Below are 22,799 nucleotides of genomic sequence, written 5' to 3'. Positions count from 1 at the left end.
CAGTCCCAAGGGCAGGATCTGTGTTTATTCCCCTTAGAACCACCCTCATCAACCAGCGGCTTGGCACACATGTAGGTAAACGAACACGTCAGGGATTGAACCTGTCACAGGCAGATACCATCCATTATTGTCTGAGGAGATGGAAGGACTCCAGACTTTCAGGTTTTCTGTCTTAAACCTTGTGCTTCCTTGCTTCTTCCTCAGCCCCTCCTCTCCTCCCCCAGGCCACGCAAGCCTTCCTCCTAACAAAGACCTCGGGGATGGGTCTTCCATCACTGGTACACTCTTTTACACCAGGCCTAGAAGCTGCAGCTTCTATCATGAGAACTATTTTGGAAAATGACCTCCAGCAGTCATCAGCGTAGAAGAATACTGGGCTGCGGGTTGTTTTGAAGGCTGAGGCTATTTTCAGCCACGGGAGCAGTCCTCCTGACCCCCGAGCCCTCTGTGCAGCAGCCCCTTTGGGGCCAGTTCCTACATCCCAGCCTGCATGGCCCCCGGAGTCTGTCAGGAGGGCACATTGAGCTTTGATTGTGGGAGTCTCCCCTACTCTGGTCTAGAGAGTGTGGGATTGTCTGGTTCAGGGCAGCAAGACTGCGCCTGGGGTCGTGTAGACCTGAACTGGGAAGCTGCTCTGCTCCAGCAACTAAACAGGCAAAAAGTGCTTCAGATGCAAGCTTTGAAATAGACTTGGTTATTAGGAAATGACTTCTTTCCCATGTCATATTTTTATTTTTTAACAGCATTATTGAAGTGTAAGTTACGTATTATACAATTGACCCATCTTAAGTGCACAATTCAATGATTTTTAGTAAATTCACAGAGTTTTACGACCACGACTGCAATCTAGTTCTAGAACATTTTCCATCACCCCCCAAAGATCCCTTTTGCCTGTTTGCAGTTAGTCCCCACCCTCACTGCCGGCCCGAGGCAACCACTGACCTCCTTTCTGCCTCTAGAGAGTCTCTTTTTCTGGTCATTTGATAGAAATGGAATAATACAGTTACAGTTTCATTTTCTACCAGCAGTGAGAGTTTTGGGGGGTTCAGCCCATTAATGGGAGGGCAGTGTCTGTAATGACTTCCAGATTCCTGTGGACATTGGATGTAATGCTGCAAATCCTGTTTAAAGGGACTTGAGGAGACAGGAAGTTTATTATCCTTTCCCAGTTTGACTGTGGGTGGGTGGGGGGTCCCTGTTAGCAAGTTGAGTCCCTCCATTCATTTTTGTTTAATTTGGAAGCAGAAATTTACAGAGCGTCTGCCTTGTCCCTGTGAGCACTGGGACCCTTAGCTATTTGTGCCATCACTGCCTTCTGGTCTTTCTCTGGGCAGCAAGGAGCACATGGGCATAAATGGCCGGTGTGGAATTATCTCAGTGACCTGTTGGCAAATTTACTCCCAACTTGTCCTCTTTTCAGTGGAAACTCTAGCTTTTGTCCAAACACTACCTCTTCAACTAAAACCTATTAGGTTTTGTTCTGTTTATAATCTAGAATTCAGGCTAGTTAAAATTATCTTCCATATATATTTCTAGATAACCAAGTATGTTCTCAATTTTTAACCTAAAGAAAATGTTTTTCCTGCTCCTCACCAAACACAGTCACACAGACGCACACAGACCTTTCAGATTCTGTTTCTAAGCTCTTCATCATTTTTATCAGCTTCTATAGGATTTTTTTTACATTCTTTACATCTCTCTTACTGTTTAGAATTTGGAGATGCACATGCATGGCAAGAGCAAGTTTACAGAATGTTGAATTCTTTGCTCAGAACAGAAAATGTAGGTGTAGCCTTTGAAATGTAAAAGACAGTAAAGCTTCAACTGAACTCTTTTCTAGAGATTTTTCCAGAAAGACTCAGCTTGTCCTGGACAGGTCTAGTTTGGACGGGCAGGATGGGCTGAAGCCTCTCTGGTCACACCCAGGTGAGAGGCCCCGGTACTCACACTGCCTCCTCCTGAAGGGATCTCAAATGGTCCAGGGGATGTGTGCACAGCATTGATCATGAGACATGCAGAGCATCAGAAATGATGCGTCGTTTAACCGGCCGATGCTTGATCAGGATAGCAAGCTTTTCACTCCATGAAGAGTAGGCTTTGTGTGTTACGAATAGTGTATGGGATGGAGACCAAGGGATTGCTGTGCATTTATTTTTATTTTTAGTATTTTTTCCAGCATTATTGAGGTGTAGTTGACAAATGAAATTGTAATATATATATACACATACACATATATATGTACAATATATGTATGTATATACGTGATATATATGCATATGCATGTGTATATATATACACACACACACACACACACACATGCATATGCATATATATTGTGAAATCATTTATTTCCACAATCAGGTTAATTAACACACCCATCACCTCACATAGTAAATTTCAAGTATAAAATATTATTAACTATAGTCACGATGCTGTACATTAGATCCTCAAAATGAATCCACCTTATAACTGAAAGTTTGTTCCCTTTTTGATCAACCTCTCTCCCATTTCCCCCACCCTCCAGCCCTTGGCAACCGCCATTCCACTCTGTTTCTATGAGTTAAACTTTTTTTAAAAAAATTCTTCATGTAAGTGATATTATACAGGATCTGTCTTTCTGTGTGTGGCTTATTTCACTTAGCATAAAGCCCTCCAGTTTCATCCATGTTGTTGCAAATGGCAGGATTTTCATCTTTTTAAAGGCTGAATAATATTCCATATAATCCACATAAATTTGATTTTATGTATATATATATATATATATACACACACACACACACATATATATATATAATATTTTATCTGTTTATCCATCAACAGAAACTTAGGTTGTTTCCATGTCTTGGCTATTGTGAGTAATGCTGCAGTGGGGTACAAATATCTTTGTGAGATACTGATTTTGTTTCCTTTCCATGTATACTCAGGAGTGGGATCGCTGGATCATTTTTAGTTCTTTTTGTAATTTTTTGAGGAGCCCCCGTACTGTTTCCATAGTGGCTGCACCAATTTACATTCCCACCAACAGTGTGAGACTGCTGTGTGTTTAAAGCAGGTCTCAGCCTGCTTTCGTCTTGATTTGTCTCATTGCCCACGTAGGCATCTTCAAGAGCTCCTGCTACATTGATGTGCGATGGTTCCCCTTTGACGTGCAGCAGTGCAAACTGAAGTTTGGGTCCTGGTCTTATGGAGGGTGGTCCTTGGATCTGCAGATGCAGGAGGCAGACATCAGCGGCTATATCCCAAATGGAGAATGGGACCTTGTGGGTAAGCCCAGCAAAGACGTGATACTGGCAACATAGAAGGAAGCTGCTTTATTACTGTGCTGGCTTAAAAAGTTTGGGATTTTCCACGCTGCTTTTCAGCATGAGCAGTTATTGAACCCTGCAGCATTCTCCATGATTTACTGAGAGCTCTAGGATGAGAAACAAAAAACAATGAGAAAATTCAGTGCTTTCCATAAGGAACTTGCAGTTATGGTAAGGTCAGTGCTAGTATGGGCATCTCTACGTTATTCAAATCTGCTTCATCCCGAAAATCAGGTGGAACAGCAAATTGCAGTTGATGGGAACCTATATTTGATGATTTTAAATAGAAAACAATAATTACATTTATAATGGTGTCGAGTTTACAATGTATTATTTATAATCATGGCGTCTTAGTCCGTTCAGGCTGCTATAACAGAATGCCATAGACTGGGTAGCTTATAAACAACAGAAAGTTATTTGTCATAGTTTGGAGGCTGGGAGTCTAAGATCAAGGTGCTGGCAGACTCAACGTCTGGTGAGGACCTGCTTCCTGGTTCACAGACAGCTGTCTTCAGGCTGTGTCCTCACATGGCAGCAGGAATAGGGGAGCTCTCTGGGGTCCCTTTTATAAGGGCACTAATTCCATTCCCAAGGGCTCCCCCTCATGACCTAATCACCTCCCAAAGGCCTCACCTCCAAATAACCATCACTGTGGAGGTTAGGATTTCAACATATGAACCTTGCAGGGGACACATTCAGTCTAGAGCACATGTAATTTGAATACATAAAAAACCTGCCAATTTGTTCAAATATCACTAAGATACCCTTAAATAATAAACCTAAAGCATTTATTCAGACAACAATTAGCCAGTGTTTTGCACTTAACAAATTCCACGGCTCTGTGTGTGTGTTATAACCCCTTAAAATAAACTGCATCCTTTTATTCAACGGTGGTTCCTTTCTTCCCCTGGAACTGAAGGGATCCCTGGCAAGCGGAGTGAGAAGTTCTATGAGTGCTGCAAAGAGCCGTACCCGGATGTGACCTTCACTGTCACCATCCGCCGCAGGACCCTCTACTATGGCCTCAACCTTCTCATCCCCTGTGTGCTCATCTCTGCCCTGGCCCTCCTCGTGTTCTTGCTCCCTGCAGACTCTGGGGAGAAAATCTCCCTGGGTGAGTACCGGGTCTGAGCTGGGATGGGAGGGCCCTGCCTTGAGGGTGGCAGTCTGGGCTCTAGGTGCAGAGATGTCCAGGGCCCACTCCATGCATCCCAGCCCAGGGTGGCTCCCTGACACCACAGCCCACTGTGCAGGATGGCCAGGCCCTCTTGAGATTCCACAGGCTCCTCTGATCCTGAAGAGAGGATGGGGATGCCCAGGGAAGAACCAATTCTTCCCTGAGGGGCCTGTACCTTCTCCCCTTCTGCCACCCCACCCCACCCCTTGGTGGCAACCAGCTGGAATTTATTGTGGACAGGACACAGTTTAGTTTAATATAGTATCAGCTTGCATCTATATATGGCCACACACAGTGTAATTCCTGATTATCCTCCAATAGGAAGATAAGAAAACTATGATTTAGATTGGTGAAATGAGCTCCTCAGCATCTCAGAGTTACTAAAGATCCTATTTGGTACGCATAGAAATCATTCTCAAACCTAGAACTTCTGACTGTGAGTGTCAACTGAAAAAAAATGTTCAACCGAAAAGTTAAGAATTATGTTTTATTTGGTGGACTTTCTGAGGACTTCAAGCCTGAGACATAGCATCTCAGATAGTTCTAGGGACGGCTCCGAAGAGGGAAGGGAGGAGCCAGGGTATATGGGAGTTTCTGCCACAAAGACCAGGTAGTCAAAACATCAAAAGATTACTGTTGATTAAAGAAAACCAAAGGGCTTCCCTGGTGGCGCAGTGATTGAGAGTCCGCCTGCCGATACAGGGGACGCGGGTTCGTGCCCTGTTCTGGGAGGATCCCATGTGCCGTGGAGCGGCTGGGCCAGTGGGCCACGGCCGCTGAGCCTGCACGTCTGGAGCCTGTGCTCCGCGATGGGAGAGGCCACAACAGTGAGACGCCCATGTACCGCAAAAAAAAAAAAGAAAACCAAACACCTCAAGTTAATGAATTTAGTGCTTTTCTGTGTATGGGAAGATGCAAGAGTCTGGGCTTACTGAAATCACTCCTTTGATATGCACCTCAGCTCTCTGGGGCCAGTATCCTGTGTTTTCTCATCCCGAGTCCCCTCAGGGTGCCCCACTGGGGAGGCTGTAATGTGATGACTTGATGGCTGCAACATCCTTTGTTTACTGATATGGCAGGTGATATTTTTCATTCATACAAGAGCCTCAGGCACATTAAATGACCTATCCAACGTCACACAGCTAGTACGTAGAAAAGTCAAGAACAAAACCCAGGTCTTCAAACTGTATGTTTTCTTTTTCCTGCTACATGAAACTACCTCTCGATACTAATGTAATAAAGAAAATGAGAGATACATGTGCTGAGGTCAATGATTTATTTTGAGTTGTTCTTCTAAAGTTCTGGCTCCTAAGTTTGTTTTCCCAGGGACTCCTCTGGAACTCCAGTAGATGGCACAGACTGTCCCCAGAAAGATGCCCATTCCCATCAATATAGAAAACTGTGCATTTGGTTTCAGGAATGTCATGGCCACCACCATCCCTCCCTCCACACCTCCTTTGACTCTTGGGCTGGATGGAATTCAGGCCTTACCATCTGTTCTGTCTCAGGGACCACTGTATGCCTCTGTTCCAGGGATCACAGTTTTACTCTCTCTTACCGTCTTCATGCTGCTGGTGGCTGAGATCATGCCTGCTACCTCTGACTCAGTGCCCTTGATAGGTAAGCAAGCATCCAGCTCCTCTAAAGACATGGGCTTAGAGAGTGCCTGGGATTTTGCAGCACAGGCAGGGAGCAGAAACGTGTCCCGCAGGAGACTGGAGGGCTGCATGGCCCCCCTTTTCTGCTGTGAGGAGATGACTTGCTGTAACTACTCAGAGTTGACCCATGGCCTCTGCTTACGTGGCACATAGAAGGGGAGGGGGAGTCTGGCTTTGTGGTTTGGCCTTGAGATGCAGAAATGCCCCCTTTTCTCCCATAATGCCCCCCTCACACTTGTTATGGAGCCAGAGATTTTTACCATTAAAGATGCATTATTTTAGCTTGAGTAACTGTTTTTCCACAAATTATTTGTTACACGTTAACTCTCATCCGTTGTTTCTTGAGATAACGTGATGTCTCTGTAGAAAATTAACGATTGTGAGGGAAGGTGAACAGGACAAATATGTTTTGGCCACATGTTGGGCTGCAACTCGCAGGCCTGCAAGCCCTATACTTGCCCAGACTCAAGACTGAAGAAAGAGTCCAGAGACAGGACATCAGTTGTTTGGTAGATGGGAGATCTTACACATCTGAAGCAAAAGGGTCCTGGAGTGACATCCCACCAGTTATCTAGGGGAATTGAAGTCAGATTGGCCCATCGGTTACCTGGGAAACCAGCAGAGGGGCACAGCCCTCTTAGCCCCTTGGGCTAAGTACCTTCAAGGGGCGGAGGTCTTCCCTTTGTTAAACAACTATCAAAGGGGAGCCATTCTGAACTAAAGATTAAACAATCACTAGCTTCGGGGCAGTGGGACAAGGATGTAGGTATTTACTCTTTAGGCTCTGAAATTAGGGGGGAAAGTCAGTCATGTGAGTAGGGTGTAGGTGAAGCAGGGACTGGTCCAGCAGGGGATGCACAAACCACACACAAAGGCAGGTGTAAGGATGACCTTCTGCCCAAGGAAGGATGACAGAGACAGGAGGCAGCATCACCTGTTGCTGTGAACCTCCCTGGACTGGACTGGAATTAGCAGGAGTGTGCCGAGGGGTGCTCAGTGGCCCAGAGGTTAGGACCCAGTACCCTGGCCACTGCAGCCAGGGTTCTGTTCCTGGTCAGGGAACCAGACCTCCAAGCCAGTTATGAGGACAGGAAGCAAACATTCTGCCAATAGATATTAGTTTTAATGAGAGTCCCCACTCCCATTTGGCGGTGGAGGTCAGAAACAGGAAAGCAGTATACGGGTGGCAATCCTGTGTGGTTAACCAGGGGTAAGTAGGAGTGGGGTGCCTTACACGATATCGCCAGGCTTCACGAATTAAGAAGCCAAGGCCCTTCTTATTGGAGGTTTCTGGATGTGTAATATTTTGACCAGACAGACTGTTGGTATCAAAAGCCTCTGAGGGTGTCATATTTCTCTCCGTACCGTCCTGGAAGCAAGGAACCTTCTTCCAACCTGACATTCTGACCCCATCCTTTCTACCTTCTAGCACAATGCTTTCAGTAGAGACCTGCAGCAGAAGCCACCCTTAAAGGGGCAGTCGGCAGACCCTGTTGTGTCTGATGAACCCACAGGCTTGGTTGGTGCATAGCCCACATCTAGAAGGATGGGATGCTGTTGGCCTTTGACCTCTGTTGTTGAGATTTCAGCTGTGGGATCCAGTCAGCCTGGATCCCTCCATAGGTCATTGTATTAGTCTGCTAAGGCTACCACAATAAAATTCCACAGACTGGGTGCCTTACACAGGAAAAATTTATGTGCTCACAGTTTTGGAGGCTGGAACCTCCAACCGGCAGGGTTGGTTTCTCCTGAGGTCTCTTTCTTTCTCTTGCAGATGGGCACCCTCTGCTGTGTCCCCACATGGTCTTTCCTTTGTATCTTCACATCCCTGTGCCTCCTTGTGTGTCCAAATTTCCCCTTCTTATAATAAGGACACCAGTCAGATTGGACCAGGTGCCACGCTAACAATCTCATTTTAACTTAATTCCCTCTTTAAATGCCCTCTCTTCAAACACAGTCACATTCTAAGGTACTTGGGGTTTACAGCTTCAACATATAAATTTTAGGGGGACAGAGTATGCAGCCCATAACAGTCACAGTTTGGTCCCCCCTCCCTTCCCTCCCCAGAGGTCCCTGAGGCTGATGATAAGTCTGGTAGCTCCTTGTAGGTTCCTCTTGGTCTCCCTAGGAGAGCAATGAGTTCCTGCCTGCCTGGAGGGCAGGAGGTGTTTTTAACCAAGTGTGTGGCTGCACACTTAGCCTCGTACCAGGATGCTTTCTTTAAGGGCCCAGCCCCTTGGTGGTTGGCCACACTGAGGCTTTGTTTGTTTGTTTGCATTTATGTTAGGATAATTTATTCTGTTGCTTAGAGAAGCATTGTGTGTATATATATTTTGTTTTGTTAGTTTTTAATACTCTTTTTATACTTGAATCCATCTTTGCTTCTAATCCCTTTTTATTTTATTTATTTATTTTATTGATTTACAGTGTTGTGTTGGTTTCAGGTGTACAGCCTGATTCTTTTCCCTTATAGGTTTTTACAAATAACCTACAATTATTACAAAATATTGAGTATTGTTCCCTGTATAATACAGTAGGCCCTTGTTAGTTATCTATTTTATATATAGTCGTGTGTATGTTAATCCCAACCTCCTAATTTATGCCTCCCCCACACTGAAGGTTTACTAATCAGAGTTGGAAATTAAGGAATGCCCACCCATGCCAGCTTTCTCCTATACCCTTGGCCCATAAAATTGCTAATCCTTGTGCAAACCCTGCAGAGAAGGCATTTCCATCCCTGTTATACTGGTGAAGAAGCTGAGGCCCAGAGAGGCTGAGTGGTCTGTCCAGGCTCACAGACGGCCGCCAGTGGACCGGGGGGGAAACTCCATGCTGCTTCTCACCTGGTCCAAGGTGGAGAAATGCATCCTTGCCCATCAGAGCTGAAGCTGATGTTCTCAGCCTGAAAAGACACTGCAGCTGACCTCTTCTTCCGGCTGCACAGCTGGCACTCCCCACCCCTGTGGCTCTCAGTAAGTAGATGGGGGCAGACTCTATCATTAGTAGAGTCATTTTTCAGGTCTGATAAGTCAGCCAGTGGCACCCGGGTCTGCCCTTGCTAGATCCCCGAAGCCTGTCCGTGGCCTGCAGTCATCACAGTGGTGATCACACCCTCTGTGCCAGGTGGTTTCAGTTCTGACAATGGTGCTTTCTCATCGGACAACCTTATCACCATCCTGTGAGGTGCAGTTAGCTTTCACTGAAGGGTGAGGCAGGCAGGGTTCCCAGCAGTGCAGTCAGCTGGTGAGGCCGCTCAGCAGGGTGGGAGGAGGAGGTCTGTGTGCTCTGGATTGGCATCTGCCCGCCAGGAATGTGCGTGGTGGGCTACAGGCCTGGAGGAGGTCCTGCTCTGCTCTTGGGCATTGCTCCCCAGCCCCTGGTGGTCAAGACACAGTCTGGGTCCCCTGCACTGTGCCATGGTGACACGCTGTGACCTAGGCCCCAGGTCTCCCCTGCATCTGCTCTCTCTGCAGCCCAGTACTTCGCTAGCACCATGATCATCGTGGGCCTCTCCGTGGTCGTCACAGTGATCGTGCTACAGTACCACCACCACGACCCCGACGGTGGCAAGATGCCCAAGTGGGTGAGTTCCTCCCCAGCTCCTCCACCAGAGGGGGGGTCAGGGCCCCTCCCCAGGGGAGGCTCCGAGGATGACTTACCTATTTTAAAAATCCCACAGACAGCTAGCATTCCTAAACAAAAAGCTGCAATTTCTTACCTGTCTGCATGTCTCTGCTTCCAGGGCAGTATGGTGAATGCTCTTAGGGTCCCATGGGGCTGTCCTTCCAATCTGATATCCCAGAGCAGGGCTCAGGTCGAACACTCTGCACCTTTCACTGGACAGTGTTTCTAAACCTCCTTTTTGCACGGACACTGTTAGAAGCAACACACAAGATGAGCACACAGCTGCTGGCTGGATCTTCAAAACAGAATGGGGAGGGAAAAGAGTAAGAAATAGAGTGAACAGGGTACAAATATATACAATCAGTTGTCAATGAAAATAATCAATAAACTATCAATAAGAAGAATAGAAAAGAGTTTTATGTGAGTCAAACTGAGGACTAGCCTGGAAGCTGGCTTCCCACATTAATCTGAGAAGCTGCTCTGGAGTAGCAGGGTTTTCAGCACAGTTTTATATCCTGTCAGAACAAAGAACATGAAATGAGTCGGGGTTACATTTCTTCAAGGTAAACAAAACAAAACAAAACAGAAACACAGATTAGCACGTACACGGCAAGTCAGCATGGCCTTGGCGCCTGAGAAGGGAGTCTTATCATTGGAGGACCAGCATTGGTGTTCCAGGAAGAGAGGCATTTAATCTTTATTTTTATTATAGACATTCTTTACTTCTGGTCAATGTGCCCTTTTCTCTAATAATTAAAGCAGATGTCTGTTTGATAGGCCACAAACAGGCTATGTTAGTTAGCATCAAATTCAAGTTAACTCATGTATAAGGCAGAATGACGGGATAAAAGGAAATGGATGGATGGGACTTCCCTGGTGGTCCAACGGATAAGACTCTGTGCTCCCAATGCAGGGGCCCGGGTTTGATCCCTGGTCAGGGAACTAGATCCCACATGCCGCAACTAAGAGTTCGCATGCCACAACTCAAAATCCCGCACACGGCAAAGAATATCCTGAGTGCCGCAACTAGGACCTGGCGCAGCTAAATAAATAAATAAATATTAAAAAATAAAAAGGAAATGGATGGTAAATAAATGTTTGTCATCTGAGCCCAGGTCAGGCCACATGGTCCCAGTGCTTCCCAGCACTGATGTGTTGTGACGTGTGCTGATGCTTCCCCAGCCATGGGCCGTGCTCCATTGGAGTCCAATGTCCAAAGCTCTACACCACCCTCGCCGGGCTCTTGGGAAACCTTGCTCGGGGGACAAGCAGGGCCTGGACTTTCCCCGCCTCGCTTGGTGTGACCAAACCCCCGGCAGGGCAGAGCTGCCCCCCCACCCCTCACCCCACTTCTTACTTGGGCCCCACAAACCCTCCAGTCTTCCCATCGAGAGAGCATGGCTTAGGGACAGTTGGGAGCTAAAGAAGCCCTCTCATGCCAAAACAAGCCTGTCTTTGCAGACCCATAAATCTTGCCTCCAAGTTCAGAGTCAATTTAGGACTCACCAGTGCACTAAATGTACCTGCAAGATGTAAGATGCATTCCCTTAATCTCCAGGAGCAGGGAGTTCCTGGCCCTTCTAAAAATATCCATTGTGCAATAATTTACAGTTACCCAAAAATTAACTTAGGCAAGACCACTTTTTTTTTTTTAAGAAATTGGCTTTACAGAGTGACTGCCCTTGAGTTCTTTTCCACAGCAAATCCTTACACTTAATAATTCTCTCGTGTTAGCATACAGTATTGGTCTTTCTCTTTCTGACTTACTTCACTCTGTATATATGGAATTTAAGAAAAAAAAATGTCATGAAGAACCTAGGGGTAAGACAGGAATAAAGACACAGACCTACTAGAGAATGGACTTGAGGATATGGGGAGGGGGAAGGGTAAGCTGTGACAAAGCGAGAGAGAGGCATGGACATACATACACTACCAAATGGAAGGTAGATAGCTAGTGGGAAGCAGCCGCATAGCACAGGGAGATCAGCTCGGTGCTTTGTGACCGCCTGGAGGGGTGGGATAGGGAGGGTGGGAGGGAGGGAGATGCAAGAGGGAAGAGATATGGGAACATATGTATATGTATAACTGATTCACTTTGTTATAAAGCAGAAACTAACACACCATTGTAAAGCAATTATACTCCAATAAAGATGTAAAAAAAAAAAAATAATAATTCTCTCGTGGCATCAGCAATGGGCTCCCCAAAATGGTGCCACCTCCCACATGGGTCACATCACCACAGTCTGTGAGCTTGTTTTGAGAAGTCCCTCCCCCCTCAAAAAAAGAAGCTGAGACACGTTTGCACACATTCACCTACATTCTCATCTGACTTCTTTATAACTCTGATACACTTTCTTGTCTATCCACCCATTTGTTTGAAATAACATTTACATGTTTCAGAAGTCAAACTCAAAGAATTATACATGGGCTTCCCTGGTGGCGCAGTGGTTGAGAGTCTGCCCGCCGATGCAGTGGACACGGGTTTGTGCCCCAGTCCGGGAAGATCCCACATGCCGTGGAGCGGCTGGGCCCGTGAGCCATGACTGCTGAGCCTGCGTGTCCGGAGCCTGTGCTCCGCAACAGGAGAGGCCACAAGAGTGAGAGGCCCACGTACCGCAAAAAAAAAAAAAAGAATTATACATAAGGAACTCCTGCTCCCATTCCTGCCCCTCCCCCTACTTCCACCACCAATTGATAACCATTTCAATTAATTTCTTTTTCCTACCAGTGTTTATGCAGATGCCAAAATATAAACACATATTCTTATTTCTTCTGTTTTGACTGATGTAAAGACAAGGGGATTAAGGCAGTAAGATACAAAACCATTTTTAATGACCTGGTAGCACTTTACTGTTCCAGAAAAATCTGAATTAAGAGCATATGCTGATTATTCACCTTTCAGCGCAAGAGCATGTTAAAGCCAATGGTGCAAAGCAGATATGAAACTTGTATTTCTCTTTCACTTTATATAACACACTGCATTTTTTTTTTTTCTTTCCAAGTGCATATGAAACATAAACAGCCTCCGAGGGGCTTTCATTGTGATCTGTTGCCATGAAGAAGACCCTGCCGGTGCGGTGACATTATGTGACATTCACACAGCCAGAAACCAAACCATAACCTAACAGCAGAGGTCACAAGCACAGTCTGAGAAGTGCCAAGAGGATAATCTCATCTTCTGAGATGCTTTAGCCTTGAAAGCTAATGATTTAGGCCATGAAATTCAAAATAGATTTAGCTTGAGCTATGCCCCAGGGGATGTGCAGACCCCCACTTGGCAGGCACAGCCCTAGATCTGAGGCTCAGCTCTCCCTTCCAGGCTGCCTCTGGATTTGGGCACACTCACTGCCCCACGTGCTCCCTTGAGCTCTGGCCCCAACTTTCTGGTGCCTTCTGAGTGGGGGATTGGCTAAAGTCACAGGGGGCTTGCAGAGAACCTAGCAGACCCTTTTATAGATTAGGCTGCAGAAGTCTGAACACATTAGGTGACTCAAACTCACAGTGTGATCTTGACCCAATTTATTTGCCTCTTTGAGCCTCAGATTCTTTTTTTTTTAAATTTATTTTATTCGAGTATAGTTGATTTACAATGTTGTGTTAGTTTCTAGTGTACAGCAAAGTGATTCAGTTATACATATACATATATATTCTTTTTCAGATTCTTTTCCATTTTGGTTTATTACAGGATATTCAATACAGTTCCCTGTGCTATACAGTAGGACCTTGTTGTTTAACCATTCTATATACAATGGTTTGCATCTGCTCACCCCAAACTCCCCACCACCTCCCCCTGAGCCTCAGCGTCTTTACCTGTAAAATGGGGGAATTATACTCACTTCACTGAACCCTGAGATGCCCAGGTGAGATGGCTTGTCTTGAGCCTCGTGTCCACGTGGGGCTGTGTGTTTCTGCTCCTTACTGATCCTGGAAAACAGAGTCTGCAGGCTGGCTCTTCCAGGCTCTGGAAGTATGTCCATAGGGTATGGGCAGGATAAAAATTGCCGCCTATGATGGACAGAGGGTGATCTTTACAGCTGCTGCAAAACTGCTCTTACGCCTTCTTGTTCTTTTCATTGCTGTCTCCAGACCAGATAACTGCAGTTATCTTTGATAAGTGTCATAAAAATGGTTACCAAAAGAAGGGTGGCAGACACGAATTTCACAACTTGCTGCCTGCACTTACAGATGGGAAGCATACCTGCTACACTGCTGATGGAATTTGCCTACAATCATAAACCAAAATTCAAATCAGTATCTGGATCATTTCAGGGAAAGGGCTCACTTTTCTTGCACTTGTCTAAATAGGCTTGCAAGGATTTTTTAAAAGCTGGATTGAGGTTTCACAAGGCTCTTTTCTTTCTATTAGAAGGGAGAAACAAATCTCTCCAGCATCTTCTATGCATGCAGGTAATGTATGTTTATAAAACACTTTAGGCCAGAGGTCGACAAACTATGGCCCTGGTGGCCAAATCCAACCTGCCAACTGCTTTTGCAAATAAAATTTTATTAGGAAAAAAAGCCTCTTTGCTCTTTTGCATGTATGGCTGATTTTGCACTATATCAGCAAAGCTAAAATATTTACTCTCTGGCCCTTTAAAGAAAGTCTGCCAACCCCAGCTTCAGACTTTTCACAGCATTTTGTCTCATATCATCTCCTTCAGTCTTCACTGCAGCCTAATGAGTTAGGTTAGAGGTTCCTAAACTCCCATGGTTCACAGCACCTTTCATGTCTCAGGGTTTTGTTTTTTTTTTTCTCCCCACAGAGCACCTAGGACAAGAGGAATACCTAACGGTTCTATTATTTAAACAGGTCAAAACAACTTACTAAGTACTTATACCCCGACAGCTTAGCACCCATTGGCACAGCAAACTTCTCTCACCTTGGGAGCATGCTACCCTCCTTGTCTGTTCCACGATGACTTTCTTGGCACTTGCCTTTTATCAGGACAAGTTCCAAAATCTACTTTGCAAGGATAGGACATCATGCAAGGAATACAGTGATCTAATGTGACAGTCTGAACTGTTTCAGGCTAGGGGTGCACACAGTGTCTGACACATGCCACAGGGTTGCCCTTGAAACTTTAACATCTCCAGGGGTGCCCTTGTGAGTTTGTCACCGCACACTGGCGTACCTCACAGGGGGTTAGAGTTGGTGGTCCCTAGTTCCAGATGAGGAAGGACCGGAGAGGGTGACTTGCTCTGTTCCCCAGCTCAGGGCTCTCTTTAGAAGACAGCCCTCTCCTCCCACACAGGCTGTCCTCCTTGAGATGGCAGTGTGCGCATAGTTCCTTCCCAGGGTGATTTTCTGTATTGCTTTGTCATTGCCTCACATTCGATTCAACCATTGTACCGCGTTGGCACTGCTTGCCTGTGTAAACTCGCCTGGGAAGGCCTGGGGACCTGTCACCCCTAGGGTCCGCCCCCACGAAGTCTAGCTGGTATCACAGCATCCCCTTGGATGGACCAGCCGTGCACCCTTCCCGGCCACCCTAACGGTGTGCTGTCTCTGCAGACGAGAGTCATCCTCCTGAACTGGTGTGCCTGGTTCCTGCGCATGAAGAGACCGGGGGAGGACAAGGTGCGGCCGGCCTGCCAGCACAAGCAGCGCCGCTGCAGCCTGGCCAGCGTGGAGATGAGCGCCGTGGCGGGGCCGCCGGCTACCAACGGCAACCTGCTGTACATCGGCTTCCGTGGCCTGGACAGCGTGCACTGCACGCCCACCCCTGACTCGGGGGTCGTGTGCGGCCGCGTGGCCTGCTCGCCCACGCACGACGAGCACCTGCTGCACTGCGGCCAGCCCTCGGAGGGGGACCCGGACCTGGCCAAGATTCTGGAGGAGGTACGCTACATCGCCCACCGCTTTCGCTGCCAGGACGAGAGTGAGGCCGTGTGCAGCGAGTGGAAGTTCGCGGCCTGTGTGGTGGACCGCCTGTGCCTCATGGCCTTCTCGGTCTTCACCATCCTCTGCACCATCGGCATCCTGATGTCGGCGCCCAACTTCGTCGAGGCTGTGTCCAAAGACTTCGCTTGACTCCGTCCTGGCTCCCAGCATGTAGGAAACGCAGAGATGGGCGATGACGTTGGCTTAGGGAGAACTTTGGGGTGCTGATTCCACAGCACCGTTAAACCCGAGGACGCAGATATACCCTATCGCTGTCATGTCGGTTTCAGTTTACTTGTTACTTTCAGTAATAGGATCTCAGCACGTTTCTGTTTAACCCTCTTTGATGGGCCACTCGATATCCTCCGAGCATCCTTATAGTCAGCAGGACCCTGGAGAGGTCGTTTTGCCCATTCTCCACTGCCTGGTGTGCCCTTCAAAGAGGTTCGGGTAGCTCAGGACTGACTGCCAGGTGAGGCCTGGGTAGCTGGTCTGCATGCCTGCATGTCACTTGCTGTGAGGGCTTACATGAAAATTCATATCTGCTTTGCCTGTGTACAAATCTAGATTGAAGCTAATCGTCATAATAAATTACACTCAGTAAATCCATCAGATAATTGACTGATGAAACAAAACTAAACTAAAACTTAAAACCCAACTGCTTGGTTTTTCTTCAATTCAGACTTTAATTTTCTCTACCAAAGACAGTTGGTAGAGAGAAACAGTTTTATGCTGTGTCTACATTTTTAAAAAGAGACAGTAATAGTTCATCTTGTAAATTACTCTTTTTTGCCAGCCTACCCTGTGAGGGGAACCAGGAGGGACACAGGTGTGTGTTCATTCTGAACCAGGACCAGACCCAGTCAAGTTAAGGGGATTTCTGTAGATCCCAGGCACTCCCAAGCTTTCTGTGCTGCTCCCAGACACTGGCAGGTTGAGTCGGGCTGTTCTAGTCGACAAAGCCCAAAGGACAAGTAGAATTCTATTAGAATTACCACCCAATGTAATAATAGCTGAAGCTGATTTAAACCATCTATGTGTTTGTTTTTTTTAATGTAAGTAATAGCTGAAGCTAAATTAAACCATATGTGTTTTTTTTAAAAATAATGCATTAGACACTTCACGTGTATTGGAGTTGACTAGCCTTACAAATTTGTGGACCCATACAAATGCACAACATGAAGTCACCAAAGTATTCTATGCCTTTTCTCCATGTGTCAGGGCCAAGGGGCAGGGGTTTGGGCCTCTTCTGGCTCCCTCTGTGGCAGGAACTGGGGAGGGGGTGGCATGGCTGATGGCTTTCCTGAATGGCCGGCCAGTGGTGGTTAGCAGGAGGGGCTTACAGACTAACAGTGGCTGCACACCCAGTAATTCCAGTTTCTGGTTTGGGGGGGGATCTGCTTTCCCACAGTTCACACACACAGCTTCAGCCCAGAGAGCTGGCTGAATGGGTGGATTCACCGGAGGTGTGTGCTTTGAAAGCTTGGGAAACTTTTATTTTAAATCCAGGTGGTGATGCAGTTCTCCACTTAGATTGTCTAGCTGACAATCATCCCTTTGCTTCTCCCATCCTTACTGTTTAATGTGATCAGAGGAAGACATAAGACAATCTCTCCTGTTCTGTTGTTTCATCTAGTAACTCTCAGAGCTCAAAACTGCAGAAGGTGTCTGAGCTCCTGGGGATCTTTAATTTGCTTCTAACCCCTGAAATGGATACATCATGAGGGAAGATTTGATTTTCAGAGCAAAAGAAATGGCATGCACTTCTTCAGCCATTTATTTCGCTCATTTCTGGGTGGATCTGTGTGCACTGAAGAAGACGGAGGCTTGTGTATGGTGTGTGTGTATGTGTGTGAGAACACGTGTGTGTGAGCACCTTCAGAAAAGGCCCCTGGTTTACAGCAAGAAGGCTGATAAATAAGGGCATTCCAGCAACATACCATTTGGAGCAGGGTCATCCTCAGAGTACACTCATTCTATGTGGAGCGGACAAAAAATGCACAATCATTTTTTTTTTTTTTTGTCTATTAAAGTGTCTTTAGAAACAACCAGAAGTGTTTTGGTATATAAAGAGAGTGCTTCATTTCTTATTGCTATTCGAAGTTGATCCCTACTACATTTTCCTTTAATAAAAAACCTTTTTGGTTTTGTATCTTATACAGAAAAATGTAAAAGGCAAACAAAAGGGGTTTGTATTTTGACCGCCCAAATAACTACTCTGCGATTTAAAAAGTAGTAATAAGGAAAAGATGCACACATAGGAAGACAAGTGTGAAAGGCTGAAAATAAGCCCCCACCCACCCCAGCCCCTGCCTTCTCTCCTCACAGGGGACCATCAGTGAGCTTCTGGGGAGGGATGGGCATTTCCAGAAAAAAAGGAAGGGAGAGAGGCTGAGCAGGGAGGAAGAGGATGTGGAGAGACACCTTCCTTTTTTGTCTGTTTCTAGCGCCCTGCACTTTGCTTTTTTCACTTGGTGTTAAGAGATCTTTCCATAACAACATATAAAGATCTACCTCATTCTTAATAGCTGCTTAGTGTTCCATTGTCCCCGTGCACTATAATTTCTTTGATTAGTCTTTTATTAGTGAACCTATAGAGTATTTCCTGCCTTTATTTTTATACACAGATCTAAAATTAGCATCCTTGTACTTATATCATGGCATACTTTTGTGACTGTATCTTGATAATCAATTCCAACTTGAAAATGGAGTTGCTGGATTTAAGGTTATGTGCATTTAGCACTTTTGTCAATATTGCCAGATTATTCTTCAAAAATTGACCCGTGGCTACACTTAAGAGTATAATGAAAAGGTCGATTTCTCAGTTTTCTCGAACAAATTTTTTTCCAGTCTGGTGAAAAATGATATTACAGTATCATTCTGATTTAGTTCACTATATTAGGAGTGAAGTTGAACATCTTTTCAAATGTTTCCTGGTAATTTTTTGGTAAATTTATGTCCTTTACACAATTTTGGCTTTTTCTTAATTAATTTGGCTGTGTATTTTGAAACCTTTCTGTCTTATGTCTTGAAATATTTTTGTCTTTTGACGTTCTCTATTGATTTGCTTATTAATGGTCATATATATATGTATATATATATAAAGTTTAAAGTTTTATGTTGTCAACTTACCCATATTTTCCTTGTTAGATGCCAGAATTTGTTTCCAGTTCTAAAAGACCTTTCTCATTCTGAGATTATAAATAAATTTACTCATATTTTCTTCTAAATTCTTATGGTTTCATCTGTTTATCTTTACATCTTCTGATTCCCAGGAATTCATTTATTGCAGGAAATGGAGGTAAAGATGTGTTTTTATTCCCTCGAAATGGTTGGTCAGTTGTGCCAGCAAAATACATGACAGTGCATTCTGGTATGTAATTGCTTTTTCCCCATTTGTTCAAAATGACACCTTATTTGTAAACTAAATTCCTCCAAGTGTTTGGGTCTACTTCTGTTTTATTGATTTGTCTCCCTATGAATTCCTTGAATTTCTGAGGCTTCATTCCAATTAATATAAAATATTCATATTAATGTAAACATTTCAATCAAGGCTCTTCTCTACACTCTCTCCCTCTCTTCCTCTCTCTCTTTTTTTCTGTAACTCTTTCTTTCTCATAAACACACACGCAACTTTTTAAAGAATTGGGATCACAATGAATTTCTAGATTGTCCTCCTATCGAAGAATACTGCAATCCAGGCTTGTACTCAAATCTAATTTTATATCACTCGTAGAGTTTTATGGTTTCAGATAGGTCCTGTGAATTTGTTATTGTCTATTTCTAGATGTCATTTGGCTACCATTTTTAATGCAATGAGTTTTTACATTCTGTATTCTCACTGAATATATAGGAAAGTAGTCGATTTTGCATATCAGTGTTATAATCAAACACCCTAACTATGATTGCTTACTGCTTCTAAGATTTTCTTTTGCCTCCCCCTTTCCACTAATTTCCCTTATTTCTTTCTCTTAGCCAACTGCATTTGAGAACAGTGTTAAATAATAGTGACTCAGGTGGCATACCTGTCTTGTTCCTGACATCAATGGGATGGTTTAATGTCTCACTGTTTAACTTGTATGAAGACATGTATTTTCCTTGTCATAATAAAAAGTATCTGTGTATTCTCAAACTATTAAGGCTTTCTGGGGAAATGTAGATGTTAGTTTTTTGTCACAGCCTTCTCAGTATCCATGGAGATAATCAGAAGGGTTTCTGCTTTGCTCTAGTAGTATGTTGTATATTAATAGATTGCTTCAGACCAAACTACTATTATGTTCCTGGGATGATGTCTACTTACGATTTTTGCTATCAATTTCATATACGAGATGAATCATTCTGCAGCTTGCTTTGTGTGCAAAACCAAAAGAAACCAAAGAACGCTCTATATTCTGCAACCATTTACTTGGTTTTAGAATCATCTTCTACGTAAGTGTCAAATGTCTCACCAGGGCTGGGGGCTGTCTGGGAATACACTGGGGTGCTTCTGAATTTCTCCCACTGGGCACGTTAGGTCCTAGGGCACTTCTGGAGTCAATTTTAGTTACATATTTTTTAAGAAAATTAATTTTAATCCAATTTTCAGTATATTTATGTAGTTTTGCAATATGGGAACTTAGGATTTTAAAATTTCCTCTATATTCATAATTATGTCTCCATTTTTCATTTCTAATTGTGTGCATTTCTCCATTTGTCTTTATTGATTTGACTCACCAAGGATTTTATTTTTCTATATTTTCAGACACTGAAACCTTAGAGTTATTCATCAGTTCGGGGACCTGGCTGCAGACCCTGTTGCCCCTGGGCTGATGCAACCCTTCCTGGGATAGCAGGCAAGCAGTACAGAGGGAGCCACAGCAGGGCTCCGGCACCAGGACTGCAGCTTCCCTTGGCAGTGAGAGCCAGAGGGTCAAACCAGGCCAGGCAGTGGGGATGTGTCCGACGAGGCTGATCATGTCACCCCTGTGACCACAGTTAGTTGGAGAACAGACCCACCGAAGCTTTAACCAGAAGCTGTCTTGAGGCTCTGGACTCCCGGAAGCAATCCTTTCTCACGTAATAATTTCTGTTCCCTGGTTACTTTGTTCTTTCCGGCCCAAACCTCCCTTTCCGGCCCAATCCTTCTTAGACCTGACCTTACTGCTCCTGGCTCCTTTTCAAATTATCACTTACTTCATTTGCATGTGGGTTTGTCTTTTTAATATCAGAGCTTATCATGTGATGGGGACTGTCTGCAGTTTCAGGCTTTCTGAGCTCTTGTGGTCAAATCTTGCTGAGTCCGCAGTACACCCCACTTGGGGAATCACAGGAATGCAAAACATTCTAGCATTCTGCCCTGTTCTTTGCCCTTTCTAGTGTGTCTCTCCAATGTCTCATTTAAAAATTTACATTCTTTCCTAATTTTGTTCTTGCTAGAGCCTTATTGCCAATCTCTCCTCTGCTGTGTTAGACTTCTGTAATTCTACCTTCTGACAAATACTGCCCATCAACAAATTCTGCTGTTGTATTTTGTAATTCTTAAATTTCTGCCTTGATTTTTAATATTTCAGTCCTCCTCTACTCTTATTTTTGTATTTTTTATTTTTAAGGCTTTATTTTTTAGAGTAGTTATAGATCCAGAGCAAAATTGAGGAAGGTATGGAGATTTCCCAGGTACTCCCTGCCCCCCGCATGCCTAACCTCCCTCATGATGGACATTTGTTACAAGTGATGAACCTACACATAGTTATAAACCAAAGTCCATAGTTTACACAAGGGTTCACTCTTGATGTGCATTCCGTGAGTTTGGACAAATGTATAAAGATGTGTACCCAGCGTTATAGTATCATACAGACTAGTTTCACTGCCCTAAAAATCATCTGTGCTCCCATCTATTCATTCCCCACTCCCAGCCCCTGGCAATGATTGATCTTGTCACTGTCTCCATAGTTTTGCCTTGTCTAGAAAGTCATATAGTTGGAATCACACAGTATATGGCCTTTTCAGATTGACTTCTTTCACTTAGTAATATGCATTTAAGGTTCCCCAGTGTCTTTTCATGGCTTGATAGCTCTTTTTTTTTTTTTTAGCACTGAGTGACAGTTCATTATCTGTATCATTTACTTCATGATACGGGTCCTTGCTCCTTTTCTAATTATTATTTACTATGTTTACATGTGGGTTTGACTTTTTAATATCAGAGCTTATCATAAACGTCTGCTATAAACATCCGCATGCAGATTTTTGTCTGGATGTAAGTTTTCAACCCCTTTTAGTAAATACCAAGGGGTGTGATTACTAGATTGTATGGTAAAACTATGTTTAGTTTTTAAAGTAACTGTCTTCCAAAGTGGCTGTACCATTTTGCATTCCCACTGGTAATAAAAGACAGTTCCTGTTTCTTCCCTTCCTTGCGAGTATTTGGGGTTGTCCATCTTCCAGATTTTGGCCATCTAATAGGTATGTGCTTGTATCTCGTTGTTTTAATTTTAATTTCCCTGATGGCATATGATGTAGAGCATCTTTTCATAGGCTTATTTGCCATCTATGTATCTTCTTTGACAGGGTGTTTGTTAAGGTCTTTGGCCCATCTTTTAAATCAGGTTGTTTGTTTTCTTATTGTTGGGTTTTAAGAGTTCTTTGTATATATTGGATAACAATCCTTTATCAGATGTGTCTTTTTCAAATATTTTCTCCTAATCTGTGACTTGTCTTTTCATTTTCTTGGTATTGTCTTTCAAAGAGCAGAAGTTTTGCATTTAAATAAAGTCTACTCTATTATTTATTTCTTTCATGGACATGCCTTTGCTGTTGTATCTAAAAAGTCATCTCCATACCCAAGGTCATCTAGACTTTCTCTTGTTATCTCCCAGGAGTTACATAATTCTGTGTTTTAGAGTTAAGTCTGTGATCCACTTTGAGTTAATTTTTTGGACAGTATATACTCTGTGTCTAGATTTATTTATTTATTTTTGCATGTGGATGTTTAGTTGCTCCAGCATTATTTGTTGAATAAATTATCCTTTCTCCATTGAACTGACTTTGCTTCTTTTCAAGAATCAGTTGACTATGTTTATGTGAGTCTATTTCCGGGCTCTTTATTGTCTCCCATTGGGTACCATCTGGGTTCGCTATTCTGCTCTATTTGTCTATTCTTTTGTTAATACTACATTGTC

The 22,799-nt window shown here is 44.3% G+C and overlaps 1 protein-coding gene across 1 annotated transcript in view; it reads left to right on the top strand.

Moving 5' to 3' along the window:
* The window catches only part of CHRNA7 (cholinergic receptor nicotinic alpha 7 subunit), a 125,435-nt gene extending 106,472 nt beyond the window's left edge, over window positions 1–18,963 (top strand). The window contains exons 6-10 of the mRNA XM_022580175.2: window positions 3,097–3,264; window positions 4,225–4,419; window positions 6,016–6,102; window positions 9,614–9,723; window positions 15,277–18,963. Of these exons, the coding sequence (XP_022435883.2) occupies window positions 3,097–3,264; window positions 4,225–4,419; window positions 6,016–6,102; window positions 9,614–9,723; window positions 15,277–15,795 (1,079 nt within the window). The 3' untranslated portion in view covers window positions 15,796–18,963. The remainder of the gene's footprint in view (window positions 1–3,096; window positions 3,265–4,224; window positions 4,420–6,015; window positions 6,103–9,613; window positions 9,724–15,276) is intronic.
* The last annotated feature ends 3,836 nt before the right edge of the window (window positions 18,964–22,799 follow it).

This window comes from Delphinapterus leucas, chromosome 2 (genome assembly GCF_059928025.1).
Source record: "Delphinapterus leucas isolate spDelLeu-1000000601 "Yukka" chromosome 2, BTC_Dleu_Yukka2, whole genome shotgun sequence".
Taxonomy (NCBI): Eukaryota; Metazoa; Chordata; class Mammalia; order Artiodactyla; family Monodontidae; genus Delphinapterus; species Delphinapterus leucas.
The sequence above is the reverse complement of the archived record's forward strand: the minus strand, read 5'-3'. Positions and strand labels throughout refer to the sequence as shown.